Source organism: Caloenas nicobarica, chromosome 5 (genome assembly GCF_036013445.1).
Source record: "Caloenas nicobarica isolate bCalNic1 chromosome 5, bCalNic1.hap1, whole genome shotgun sequence".
In the NCBI taxonomy this organism is placed as follows: domain Eukaryota; kingdom Metazoa; phylum Chordata; class Aves; order Columbiformes; family Columbidae; genus Caloenas; species Caloenas nicobarica.
Window position 1 is genome coordinate 57,581,447 of NC_088249.1, and position 13,816 is coordinate 57,595,262.

General features: G+C 35.2%; 1 protein-coding gene across 5 annotated transcripts in view; it reads right to left on the reverse strand.

Moving 5' to 3' along the window:
- Positions 1-13,816, reverse strand: part of IRAG1 (inositol 1,4,5-triphosphate receptor associated 1) — a 75,096-nt gene that overhangs the window by 14,595 nt on the left and 46,685 nt on the right. For 4 of the 5 annotated variants that reach the window (XM_065635260.1, XM_065635259.1, XM_065635258.1 and 1 more), the window contains 8 exons: positions 12,709-12,786; positions 12,227-12,276; positions 11,782-11,823; positions 10,049-10,642; positions 7,711-7,789; positions 5,151-5,271; positions 2,404-2,434; positions 1,180-1,320 (listed from right to left, as the gene is read on the reverse strand). In XM_065635260.1, the coding sequence (XP_065491332.1) occupies positions 1,180-1,320; positions 2,404-2,434; positions 5,151-5,271; positions 7,711-7,789; positions 10,049-10,642; positions 11,782-11,823; positions 12,227-12,276; positions 12,709-12,786 (1,136 nt within the window). The remainder of the gene's footprint in view (positions 1-1,179; positions 1,321-2,403; positions 2,435-5,150; positions 5,272-7,710; positions 7,790-10,048; positions 10,643-11,781; positions 11,824-12,226; positions 12,277-12,708; positions 12,787-13,816) is intronic. The other variant, XM_065635257.1, reaches the window with a different exon arrangement.

The window sequence follows — 13,816 nt, forward strand, 5'->3', positions numbered from 1 at the left end:
ATTGCAACAACAATAAATTCTTAAACTTATTTATCACTGAAGCTAGTGTGATAATAAATTCCACAAAAAAATTGACTGCAAGACCCAAGAAGGCATAAGGGAATCTGAGAAAAACATGCAAAGAACTTCAGATTTTCACGTTTTTCTTAGCAACCATAACTTGCTTATTTTCTCCAGCAAATCTGAAGTTCATATAAATCAGCTTTCTCTTGGAGTTGGGTTTTTGAATAAAACATCAATTATCACAAGATTGACAAAAAAAATCATGAGGACTGGTAAAACAGTCATTGAGCCATATAACATGTGCCTGTCCTACAGAAAGACGTAAATATCACAATCTATTTTAATTATATCATTCCTTACCTGATTACATTATTGATAAATTAAATGGCAGAATTATACATTCTCCTATTTCTCAAATATATGGCAGCACCTCCTTGTAACATGCTAATTGGATTTATGGGTATTTCATTTAGCAGCATGGTATCGAAGCATCCCTTCCTTTTTTGCACAAAAACGTGTGTAGCACTTAAGTTGTGTGACACAGAGATATATTTGACATTTTGATTAGAAAATCCAGAGAAAGCTGGCAAGGAGGACTGAAAACTACTGCTGTTAAAAAAAACCATCAGGGACAGCTGGAATGAAAATGTGTTCAGGCCCATAACCTGAACCTGGGATTACATATATTCCGTAAGTACTTACTGTTTCCTTTCCTATACCACCTTCTGTTATCTGCACTTAAGAGGTTTTTCAAGTCAGAAATCTCAGGACTCAGATCATTTCAGTGTCTCACTTAACTGGACACCTCAAATCTACTGCTAGAGAAGGTCTCACCCAGGAGAGCACGGGTCAGTGCTCAAATTGCAGCTCTGAAGGCTCTTAGCTTTGTCACAGGCTTATTCCAAGAACTGAACGGCAAATTAATAATACTTATTCCCCAAGAATGGGGCAACATCCTCTGTTCATTTCTAGCAATGGTGGCCCACCCTGGCAGGAAAAGCCCTCTCTGGTGCAGAGTGCTAGGCAGCCGACAGTAAGGAACTTGTGCAGCAGAAAATGAAGTTTTGGGACTGCATTTAGTATAGGTATGAGCAAGCACAGCCGCGCATATTTCAAATCCGTGTGCACTTTCATGTACATTATAGTTCACAAAAGGAATGATTGTTGTTTTCTTACCGTAATGGCTGCTTTAAAGTTTTCCAGTTCCTTCTCAGCATTCTCTTCAGTAAGATTTCTCTCTCTCTCTGCTTGATTAATTCTAGATTCTAAGGTATAACTATCATTTCTAAAGGCCAAGGAAAGTTGAACAAATACATTCTGTTTGGATTAAAAAAAGGCACTTTAAAATAAGTGTCATAGCAATGTAATTTCCAATAACAACTTATGAATAAGGTAGTTTTAACAAACTTTGGTGCTTAAATAAGTATTGAAACAGAAAATTGAAAATATTTTTTACATTAGATTGTTTCAAAAAAATCACTCCTCTTTGTTTCCTCTAAAATATGAATAAATGTGTTGCTGCCTCTTTTCCTGCCTGTTTTTCTGGAAGATCAGTAGAGCAGAGACACAATGAAGGAAGCAGCCTACGAGAAGCATCAGAGTCACAATGGAGCTGTTTTCTAGCTGGACTTCCTCCAAGGGTCCCCAAGGTTTTTCAACAGATAGTGTGTGCAGAGGAAGTCCAGGGATGAGCTCACCATTCGCATTGTTTTACCTAAGGGATAAACACCTACCACTGAAGCCAGCAAAAGTTTAAGTGCTAACATTTTTATCCCTGGCACCCTGCTTTTAAAGATTGTCTCTTTCTTTACCAGATGCGTTATTACTTAGGATTAAAATTTTGCAAAGCACAAGGCACCAGCGGTTCCTTTAGATTGAAGCTATGTAAATATTTTTTGTTTTCTTAACTGGTATGTGACAAAAAAGGAGTAACAAAGGCAGCAAGCTAAAGAGCAACCTACAAAAAAATTATTGTCTTGAACTGAAAAAGTAAAAATTATGTAAATGAACTACAAGACATCAAAAACTGCCCCAAAGCTCCTATTGTCCAATACAGAAATATATTTTAAAAAATTTAGTTTCTAGTATCATTTTATTTCATTTTTTTACTACCATATTGTAATAATAGCCAAAATGAATGTGTACTTTATTATGAAAAATACAGAAACAATGTTTCACTTGCTCCTACTCTAAGTCTTTTTACAGTTTATACCGTCTGGGACAATTGCCCGTATTTCATAAAACTGTTCTTTTTATTGAGCTCAATATGTTTCTTTTCTGATAAATATTTTTTTGGAAAAAAAATCCAATTACCTGATTCTAATAACCACCCTTAGTCTTAGAGTATCCACTTAGAATTGAGGCATATCTCTAAAATCACGAATTAAAGAACATACTCACCTCAACTTCTTTTTCAGTAAGTGGAGGAGAGCTAGAAATAAAAGCAGAAAATTCACATTTTAATTTGTTTTGTCTCTAAAAACAAAGCCATTGTAATATTTAATCAAAAAGAACAACAGAAGACATCCTCCCTTTAAATATTTTATAGTTTCTTTTGGTGAAACCAATATTTAATTAATTGAATTGTACTTGTTATGGCTAAACTTTTTTTTTTTTTTTTTTTTTTAAAGCAACAGCACTGTATCACCTGAGTATTGGCAACAACATACCAAAGTTTCCGGCAACTGCAAATACTGCTATCTGCGCTACACTGTGATAAACTGCAAATATAAGAGCAAAACAGAAGTTATCCTTCTGGAGTTGTGGGTCACTTAATACACTATACTTCAAATTTTTATCTTTACCCATTTTCCTTCTCTTAACAGTTGCAACCTCATAATGATGATCACAAATAAATACAGATGGGCAAAATTCAAGCCCCAGCTCACTGTATACTGAACTATCCTGTTTTGGCTGCTTTGTCAGAACTTAAGACACAATGATTCTGACCATGATACTGGCACTGACAAAATATATGTTTGAGTTTTACGAACTTTCCTCCAAAACAATGATTAATAACTACACAAAGCCTAGAAAAAGTTATCAAAATGGAGTTTCATAGAATACTACAAAAGAAATGAGATAGATACTATATTGCAAGATCTCACTTAATGGCAGTCATTCCCTGTGTTTGAATTTACAGGTTCTTATTTCCCATAATTGCTCCAAAACATCAGAGAGCTATTCAGCTTTATGCAAGCAAATACAGATAAAAAGCATCTGAAAGAAATGACAGGAGCCATATATACAAATTCTAGTGGATGACAGTGATAGGAGTTGTGGTTGACATACCTATCATGCACTGTGCAGACATGATACTTTCAGAAAATTAAAATATTATTGTAATATTCATTGCACCACTAATCATAAAATACAAAAGTCAACGCATCTGGCATAAATGGGCAGCAGCAGATTTTTTTATTGGGTAGAATAATATTTATACTAGCAGTAACTAGAAGAGGGAGGCCAGTATGTCCCCTGTGTTGGCAAACCATTTTGTGCCTAAAGTATTAGTGTTCATACTTTTTATTGTGATTCTAGGAGGAAGCCTACTAGAAGGAGTAATCCTTCTAAAAGGAAGTTCAAGCATCTGTGTGTGTTATATAACAGAACAGAGAATTATAAAATTTGCGTCTTTCCTTAGGTTAGGAACGTTCTGAGAAATCGATAGTAGGAATTAAAAGTTATGTGTCTATCTATTCAATAGATTAAGCCAAGTGATAAAAGAATGTTACCTGAAAACCAGAAGATCTGTATATTAACTGATCCTCAAAGCCAGTTCAGCATTTACCTATTTTGTACTTAGCTATGAAATTACTTTTCTTTTCAGTGTTTGATTATGATCAAGCAATTGTCTCTGAAATTCCTCACCTCATGCATTCATTTATACAAAATATTGTATATAACAGTTCCTTCATAACAAATGTTAAATATTTATTTCATCTGCATGGAGAACACTTATAGACTGCTTCAAATGATTGAAGGCCTCTCGTATTTATAGTATAAAAACACACGGGTGAATTGAGGAATGGTTTTGGCCAAATATGCTTGGAATTGTTTTAAAGTCTAATAAGCATTTTTAAATGGTTTTACTTCTCTCAAAGAAAAGGCTTATGCAGAAATATGGAAGAAGCTTAGCTTCATTCCAATGCAATACAAAATAAAACATGCTTAGTTTCTAAAGTTATCAGCCGTGCAAGGTATGAAAGGCATGTGACGATAAATGCTTAATTTGCACTTTCTTCCCTAGATTTCTTGGGCTAGAGCAAAATACTTTCTGAAATTATGGACTTTTGTATCATTTTAAACATAAACCTCTCTCCCAAAAGGGAAATTCCACTTAAATTCTATCAAGAAAATGTTAAGTTTGGGTAATAGTAAGCTAAAAATCAGAATGCAAATTGGTATTTCTAAAGGTCTCAACAAACACCTGGCATGTATAGTCTATTATGACTCCACCTCAGAAGAGTATGGACCAGAGCATTCCCTTGCTATGGTTGGATTGGATTATGCAACAATAGGTCTAGTCTAAAATGATCTTGTATGGTGCTACCCTACACACCTATAACGTGCAGACATACGGTTTCAGATTGTGTTAGGAGGGAAACGATAAACTCCCAAGCCACAGCAGGTTGATAAGTGCCTACTTGCACAGGCCAAGACAGGGAATTCGCAAGCAAGTACTTCAAGTACATGTGCAAAAATAAACTCCATTTCCCTGAAAAGTCTTCACCTGCAGAAAAACTGCAGAATTCTTACATTCCCAAATTTTACTATTGGAAAGCAACATCTGGCCTGATTATTTTTCTAGGGGAAGGAAATACTAACATTTTCAACAAGAATTCATATCTGCAGCAGCAATTCTGAAAACCAGGAATGGACAGCCCAGTGGAAGAATCTGTAAAAAAGTGTACTTGTAGCACACAAGTTAGGTTTCAGACTTTTTATGTCAAACTGACAAACTAATTTTAAATGTTGGCCAGTTACTGGAAGTTGGTGCACTCCCTAAAATTTTTCAGAAAATCTGTGTTACACATTTTAAGATGCAGATATTTCTCTACTTATATGGATCCCCATACAGGGAGTTCACTGGAAACCACTAGTGTCTTCCCCCAGATGATGTCTTTCTACTTCTAATGAGCTTTTACCTTCCTGGAAGTGATTTGTGCACTCGTAGTTTTCGCAGCAATACATCAGGAATGCTGGGCATGACATCAGAGCTATTCTTTGTCTCTTCCTCTTCAGTGGGAGAGGGGAGAGGTGAAGGCCCTAAAGACATTTTCAGATAAAAAAAAACCTTTTAATGTTATTTGAAAAATCCTGCATAAATAGTCAGCATCAGAAACACTGAAGCGATAAGTGCCCCAATAGTCTCTAACGCACTGAAAAACAATTACTGTAGTAGTATTTTTCCTAGAATTCAAACCGAACCCGCATTCATCACTAGAACATCTAACCTATCATTTATAATGTACTATACTACAGATTGTGTGCACCATTTATGGTGCTGAATCTACAACATGTACTTGATTGCTCTGTATGTTGAAACAGGACATAAAGGTTATAATTGCATTCTCTACTTTCGTCACTTTCATAAGGACCAAGATATAGCATAAACCTTTTTAAAAATTCATGTTAGTTAACTTTATTTTCATTTCATTTAATTTCATAGATAAAAATTCCCTTATCTCCTTCTATCTTGCCAGAATTTAATGAAAGACACTCCTAAAGGAAAGTCAGGTTCCCCACTCTGAATCTTAGACGTGGGAAGATATCTTTGTACAGCTCTCCTGTTCATCTGGCATAACAGAAAGATTCTTAGGCTTGCCAAACAAATAGCGTGAAAAAGCTCAAATTTGGTAAATGTGGAGAGCATTAACATCCTGTCTTCTGAAAGACAAAAAAGAATGGGAGATTCTTTAGAGCTACATTTAATTTCTGTGCATTTTCTCTGTATGTAAAAATTCCAGTACGTACTTCGGAACAGTCATGTGTGTCCCCATAAAATGCCAGTCTGACACCACATCTCCTGATCTAATAAATTCCACTTATCTAAACTACTGTAGATGCAAAGTTGTGTTTACTAAGATGATCACAATAACTTGGCATTGATAGCAAAACATGATGGAGCCAGTATATTTGATTCATTACAGTAAAAATGAAGTAGCTGGCTATTTCCTATTGTTTAAGCAAAATTACTACTCCAGTTAAAAAGCACAAGGTGGCTTTTCTGACAATGTAAGGAAGTAAGTCTCCCTAACAAATGAGCTGAGGATTTGACCCTCACTTGTTTTGCCCACTGAGGATAAGGAGTTGACCCTTAATGTTCTGGCTATCATTTAGATAAGGTAATGGGCTCTAAAAAGCTCGTGATGCTCATGAGGTCTTAGTTGAAAAGCTACATAAAATAATGCTTAGCTTTTCATAATGTTTTCCTCAGAAGTTTCAAATCTACCTACATTATGTGACAGGCTGGTAAAACAGCAACTATTTTACACTTTAAAACAGAGCCTGCTGAATTTCTGGGAAATGATATCTTAGCAGAGTGACAGGAATAATATTACCATATCTAAGAATCCAAAGATATAATCACTGAATACAGAAAGAGGACAAGAAGTCTTTTTAATCTTGTTCCATTCGGACTGAAGATAAGTCTGTTTCCAGAGATAACATGAAAAGTAATATCTCAGCCATCTCCCTGTGTAACAGAAACTTTAAGGCCTTATGAAACAGTCCCAACGCAAATCTATGCATTAGCAAAATAAACAGTATTAGGAAAAATGGAAATTGACTCTCGATGAAATATTGGCTAATTAGTTTCAGCTCCTTTCATATTAACTATCTCCATTTCAGCTAATGTGGCATTAAAAACACTCTGAGCAAGTTCTGACTTAACTACTTCCAAACAAATATACAATTTTGGTTTACATATTTTCAGTTGATTGTTCAGCACTACTGCTATTTAGGTCTTCCAGTTAGTGAACTGTCCTCGGGATTATATCTTTGCTCTTTGTTTCTATTCTGAATCTGTTTAGATGCAGCCTACAGGCATCAAACCTCATTTGCCTGTGTTAGACTGGAAAAAAATTTAGTGCCAAATTTCGGTTTCCTCATTTACACAGAGTTTTAATCCTTTTCATTATTAAAAGTCATGCTAATTGAGCTAAAAGAAAACAAAAAAAATCCGCTTATTGTAAGGCATATTTTTCCAATCCTTCAATCACATTTATGTCTCTTCTCTGGCTTTACTGTTATTTATCCACATTGACATAGAGCTCTGGACAAGAATTGAACATGCCATTCCAATATTTGCTACATATATACTAAAACAAAGAAAAGCAGGAATAAAGCATTCCATTTCTTATTTATACTTTCAAGGATCAAATTCACCCTTATGGCCACAAAAGAAAGTCACTGAAACTTGAGACAGTCCTCCACCTATGCAGTACAAGCTAGACTCTGTTCCAGGCATGCACCTTTTCTTTTGGTTGTAATTACACCTACAGTATCTTCTTGGCTCAGACCATCAAGAAATTCAGATACTTCTATTATTGGTCTCTCTTATTTATTATTTACTACCCTCCTCCATGACTGCTTCATTACAACTACTATTGCAATTGAAGAAAAATACTTTTCTCCCCTCCATATTAGTCAATTATAAAAATCAGTGTATAACAAACACTCCTTCCAGCTTTTATGATACTGCACCTTTTTCCTGTTCAGCTGCTTCACTAAGTTCAGGAAGCTTAAGTCCGACTAAATTTTGATTTCTCATCAAAATGTGCTCCTGTTAAGAAAAACAGTAACATTTCTAAGTAATTTAACTAGAAATCTGAATTTAAATAATCCTGCCATGAGAACACCAAATATAACATTTGGCTTAGTTAATAAACACAGTGGAGATATTTATATCAAGTTATAGACAGATGCTATATTCCATGGATACATGTACCTCCACACACACACTCTTAAATATTACCATATTTCAAATTGCATACACGCATTATTTAGAAAAATTCCTGGTCAGGCAGAGATTTGCGACATGTGCCCCTTACTCAAGCAGAAAAATGGAGTTTTGGTAAATCAGAGTTTTAGTAATTGAGAGTGGGAAAAGCAGTTTTGAATATAGCCATAGTAATAAGTATCTCAGAAAGAAGAAAAAAAAAAAAATCAGAAAATTGGATATATGAGACCTTACCACTTTGACTTAATCAATAGGATTTATTCACACCAAATCTTGGTATGCTACAGCTGCAAGGTAATATTTCACTGTTACTGTACTCAGCCCCTGTTCCTTACAGGTAGGGATTAAACCTTGTTATCTTATTTCTCCTCATCTCCTCATTTTCTACTTTCACATTCTCAAATATGTTTAAAATGCACAAACACCCACTTTTGTGTATAAGTAGACAATTCCTACTGGAGACAGAGTTCAAATCTCACCTAACTGGAATTACATATCATGCTGTATTCATTTTCTGATTGTAACTACTATATGTGCTTAACAGCTTCTAGGACTTTCAAAATCATATGGCTCAACTGTCTCTATAAACAAAAATTCCAGTACATATATGCTAAGAATATGTGTGTTACATAAACAAGAAAATATGAATAACTAAGCTGCCATTCCCAAGCAATTTGAATTCCTCATGTGGAAGCCCTGTGTTCATCATAAAATATTAACTACTGGAGGCCAAAGAAAATATTCTTATTGGTCTGTTGAGGAAAGTAACTACTTTTTTTGTTTCTTTCAAAGGTCTTTTTTGCTATACACATGTGGTAGTTGCCTTATTATGGTGGTTTATCATTTCACGACATTTCTACTTTTCAATACACTGATTAATTCTTAGGGTTTAATTCTTAAATTTTACCAATCATTTAGACAACTACTTAACAATGGATTAATTTATAAATTTCACATTACAAGTCTATCCTTCAAGAAGCTGATACATTTGCACCGTGTTAGAATTAGGAACTTTAAGTCTGGCTGTCCCTTATGTGCCCCTGCTCCCAGGGACACCCAGTTTTAAAACTCTATACACTTGGAGACATTTTCTGAGAACGTTCAATAAGCAAAAATACCATACAGGACTAATTTCCTGTCCCCTAAGATCTTGCAAATGTAATGTTATTGCAAAGGCTAGTAATATTGAATGACAGGACTACTGCCCTTACAAGGGAGAATACCAACCAACACAGGACCCAAAACCACTCAGCTAAACAATGTAAAAGTGATTTTTAAAACCAAAGAAAGTTCACAAATGGTATATGATACACAAAGGCTCATCACCCTTTAAACAATGTGTAGTAACTGTCTCTGAACTTCAGTTAAAGTTTTCTGTTTATATGCAGGTCTCGGCCCACTCGTACAGAAATCCATTAATTAGTCAATATATTGTGAGAGCCTGTGGATCTGAGGACAATTCTGAAGGGGTAGAATAAGCAACGCACAGGGAAGCAAAGGAAGTAAAAGAGCATAAGTTACTCTTTAAAAGAGAATGTTGTTACATCCTGAGGAAGGAAAGATTCTTCAGATTTAAAATTCTCTTTAGAAATCGAAATAGATCATTTTACTCCCAAGTACATTTTACAAAAGGCGTGACTGTTAACCAAGTGCTTCCTGTCTATAGGTCACATAAATGATGCAAAAAATGAGATGTATTGTGTTTTAGACTCACCTTTCTGTCACAATGAAAGCAATTAGTACTTTCTTGACACCGGTATTACAATTTCTTTCTGGGGGCCAAAACTTGCATGTGCAAGAGTATATGCACATCGATATGTGCATCTTGAAGAGACCACAGTGCATCTGATGCATATTTGAAGAGAACTAAGAATAATTCTATAGAATTTAGTTACAGGATACAATTTTACTACAGCTGCAAACGAAAACCACAGTACAATACTGCATTGATTTTGCTGAAACTGTTTCCCATTATATTACTGTATGTTTCTTGCAATGATAAAAAAAATGCTAAGCAAGTTGAAATTTCAGCAAGATATGAAAATAACTTTAGAACAGGATACAATTGACGGTAGGACTCACCTCTCTGAGCTTTGTCAATTTTTGCATTCGAACCGGCTGAACTTGGATTTGAAGGTCTTTGAATGATTTTAGTTGATTGCTGGATTTATTACCAACAACAAGGCTTTTATCTTCCTCAGATGGTAATTTTAAATGTGTTTTATCTTTCTGTCCAGGCTCCAAGCTATCCCATGACACAGCCCGTAGTAAAGGAGGATGCAGTCCCAACAGTTTAAATTCTGGTTTACAGGAAACTTTATGGTCCCTTATTTCTGGAACAGGAATTTTTAGCTTAGAGTCTATATTTCCTATTCCTGGTCCTGGTAGATGGGTTCTTAAAGGAACATCATTTTCTTTTGCTTTCTTGAGGAATGACTTTCCAAGTTCATTTTCACAAACATTCATGCAAGTGTTAAGAGACATTCTGCCACCATCACCACCTGAAGGGGAACATTTAGGTAAAGTATCCATATGTTTACGTGGATCGAAGTTTTCTTTTTGTTCTAAGAGCTTCTCTTTGGAGTTTTCAAAACCAGCAGCACGAGGAACAAACCTTCCCTGAGAAATCTTTCTTTGATCATTCTGCCTTCGGTCAATTAATCCTTTTGCAGCATTCTGAAAGTAGAGGGACACACATAAAATAGAGAAGCAAGTGCAGATTTCTTTTTTCCCCTCTGCCCAAGGACAGATTTTCACTGTAAAAAGCCATTTCCTTTTCAGTGACATTTGCTTTTAAATGTGCTGTTGACGAGAGAAATAATTTTTAAAAGGCACTTGAAACGACACTTAATTGGGAATCTTTTAGCTGAACTTTTGAGATAACCACTTCCCATTCCAGAGTCCATTATAATAATCCACATATAGCAAAGTTTCTCATCATCTTAACGTAAGGTTTCTCTGAGTATACACCTTTAACCCCGGATTTTATAGCACTATAATACTTTCATTTGATTGTTTTCCATTAGTCCCTAACCTCTCAAGGGAAAAAAAAAATGATAGGCTTGTACGCAAGGTTAAAGTACATATTTTAATTTCTCTTTTCTTCCTTTGTGTGCAGTACCATAGATTATAACTTGGCAGCAACCTCTACAGGAGAACTGGCAAAAGAATGTGTGCCTATACTTCGGCTACTTTGGTACAGAATCTGTATATTGTTCAAGGGCGCTTGTGTCAGCAATTTAAGGCAACCAACATATAGTCTAACTGTGGGCTCTGACTTAAATATGTTGCTACTCCTCTCCTTTATATAATAGTTACTGCTCAAAAATTCTGCTGCCATACTGGTTTTTGTAAGTATTGCCTAATCCACTCACAGTGAAATCTCTTTAAAGGGCCATTTGATATTACCTAAAACAAATTAGGAAACATTCATATGAACTGCTCTGCCAGTAGTTGTGTGGAACAGTAATATCCCATCAGGGGCACAGAACATGAGGTATAGGAACTAAAGGAGTCTGGAAGAGGACACCTGTCTAAAACACCAGCATACACCAAAGTGGCTCTAGGAGATGTTTTTACTTACAAAGTTATTTAATATATTGATTTTAACTGAGCTGGAGCAGAGTGCATGATAGGATGTAAAGGGCAGCTGTACCTCTGCTACACTTGCAGGCGCTTCGCAATTTCTTAGAGCAGTACCATTTTTCTTCTCACTCAGTGAACAGCTTTTTAGCCTTTTTAGTCACACAAGTCAGTCACATGAGTGCTGAGACAAACAGGCAGGTTTTGTTCAACACTTAATGTGAAACACTTACCTCTGCAGTTTGCCTGTCATCTTCTTTCACAGTTCTGTTATTCTAGGAAGAAAAGTTGATTTACAAGTTATCTTTCATATCTATGTTGCAAATGTTAGATACAGATACTAAACGATGAACTTGGAATCTCTTAATTTTTACACTGCTTGTCACATTTATTTATGAAGTAATTTTAGGGATTAGTTTTTTCCATAGATCAGGATTATATTGGATCTTTTTCCATTTCCTGCACTAATCAGATCTCTATGATCCTTCTGCACTCGTTACCTCATGGATTTTTGTCTTCAGAGTTAACATTTATTAATCCCTCACTCTGCAGAAAAAACATAGAAATAATCCCATCTTGACATTCAAAGCATCTCATTTTCCTAAGAGACTAATAGGACAGCAAAATATAATATAGCACTGTAATAACCAGGTTATGTGAAGACTGTTCGGTTCTTACCTGTCCTGGGGATACGGACTCAATGTTAGTGGTTGTGCATACATCAGACCCTAGAAAGACACATGTATAATTATGGCATATCCTGATGTTTTGCTCAAAATTTCCACTACTACAGCATTAGCAAACAGATATATGCACAGTTCCACATAATATATTAAGGACAAAATTTAAATGTGGACAATACTATTTAAAAGGGGGGAAAAAAATCTAAAATATAGTAAGTGAAAGATCACTGAAGCTTCTCGAAACTCCACTATTGAAAAGAATAAAAAATAGAACACGTAATCTAGCAGCAACACAGGAATGAAAATGTAATTAAAAAAAATACGTAAAAATATATTTTGTGGGCATTCACGAGCTTTGTAATATTTAAGAGGAGATGCCTGAATCTACAGATTTTGACTTCTCCTCAAGATATATTAAAAACGACATTTTTTGTTACCTTTATAAGTTAAAGTTTGAGCCTGTATAGATCATTTTACCTGATGGAACTGGGAGAGTGAGAGAGTTGCTCCGAGATGCTACTGGTGAAACTTTAGGACTAAGGGTAGGTGAAACTGCTTCAGTAGAACAAAGACAAAAACAAAAAAGAGAGGTAATTTTACTTTCTGGCTTGTAGCTAATCTGAATTTTAAAAATTCAGATAAGATTAAAACATGAATCTCATAGTCATCAGTCATGTGTTTGTCTAGAACCTGACAAGTCATTTTAATTGCCACAATGTACTTGGCAATTAGGAACTTAAAGCACTGTACAGCTGCCACAAACTAATACAATTCTGTTGATACGCAGAATCCTTATTCTCCTCAGTTTTCTGATACTTGAAGCACTGCAGAGAAGTAGACACAAGACATGGTTTCACAAAGAATTTAGAATTTTTTTTTAAAAGACAATTTAATCTCAAAAAACCCCCCTTTAAATTAAAAAAAAACCCCACACCCTTTTTCTTTTTCCTCCAGAAAGTGTCAAGCCAATTTTAAGATAGAACTTAGTTTTGAATTGGCATTTCAAAGCTAAAAGAAGGTCCTATTTAATGATAAAATGGTATTTTGTCCTAGTTTTCAGACACTTCATACAAGGGCAGGAGAGCGGGTGGGGGGGAATCAATTGACATTCTAGAACAAAACATTGTCTTCTGCTGTCTTTAAAGGAAGATCTGATCCATTTAGCTTAGTTTATGACTATGTTCAGGAAAAAAGTCTGTGCGATTATCTCCGGGGGATTTGTTTTTTTCAGCAGTATGAAACTTGTCATTAAAATTTCATTTTATGTACAACAGGCACTTTAAGTAGAAAATCTTCACAAACAGAAGTTTGTGACCATTTTTTTAGATTCCAGTAGAAATACTTCATGATTTCCTGTTACAGTGTCTGCAGAGTATCATTGAGGCACTTAAAAAAATTTACACCATCTTCCACTGTTACATCGGAATATAGAGATTGGTCATTTCTGTTTTATATGGAACTTTGAGGAGGGGCAGAAGAATTCTGACCTTCAAATTAACCAAGTGTATATATAAAGTAACAATGTATGTATTACAGTAGATACTTATTTATGGCTTTGCAGATGTTTGAAGTAGAATATAAAATC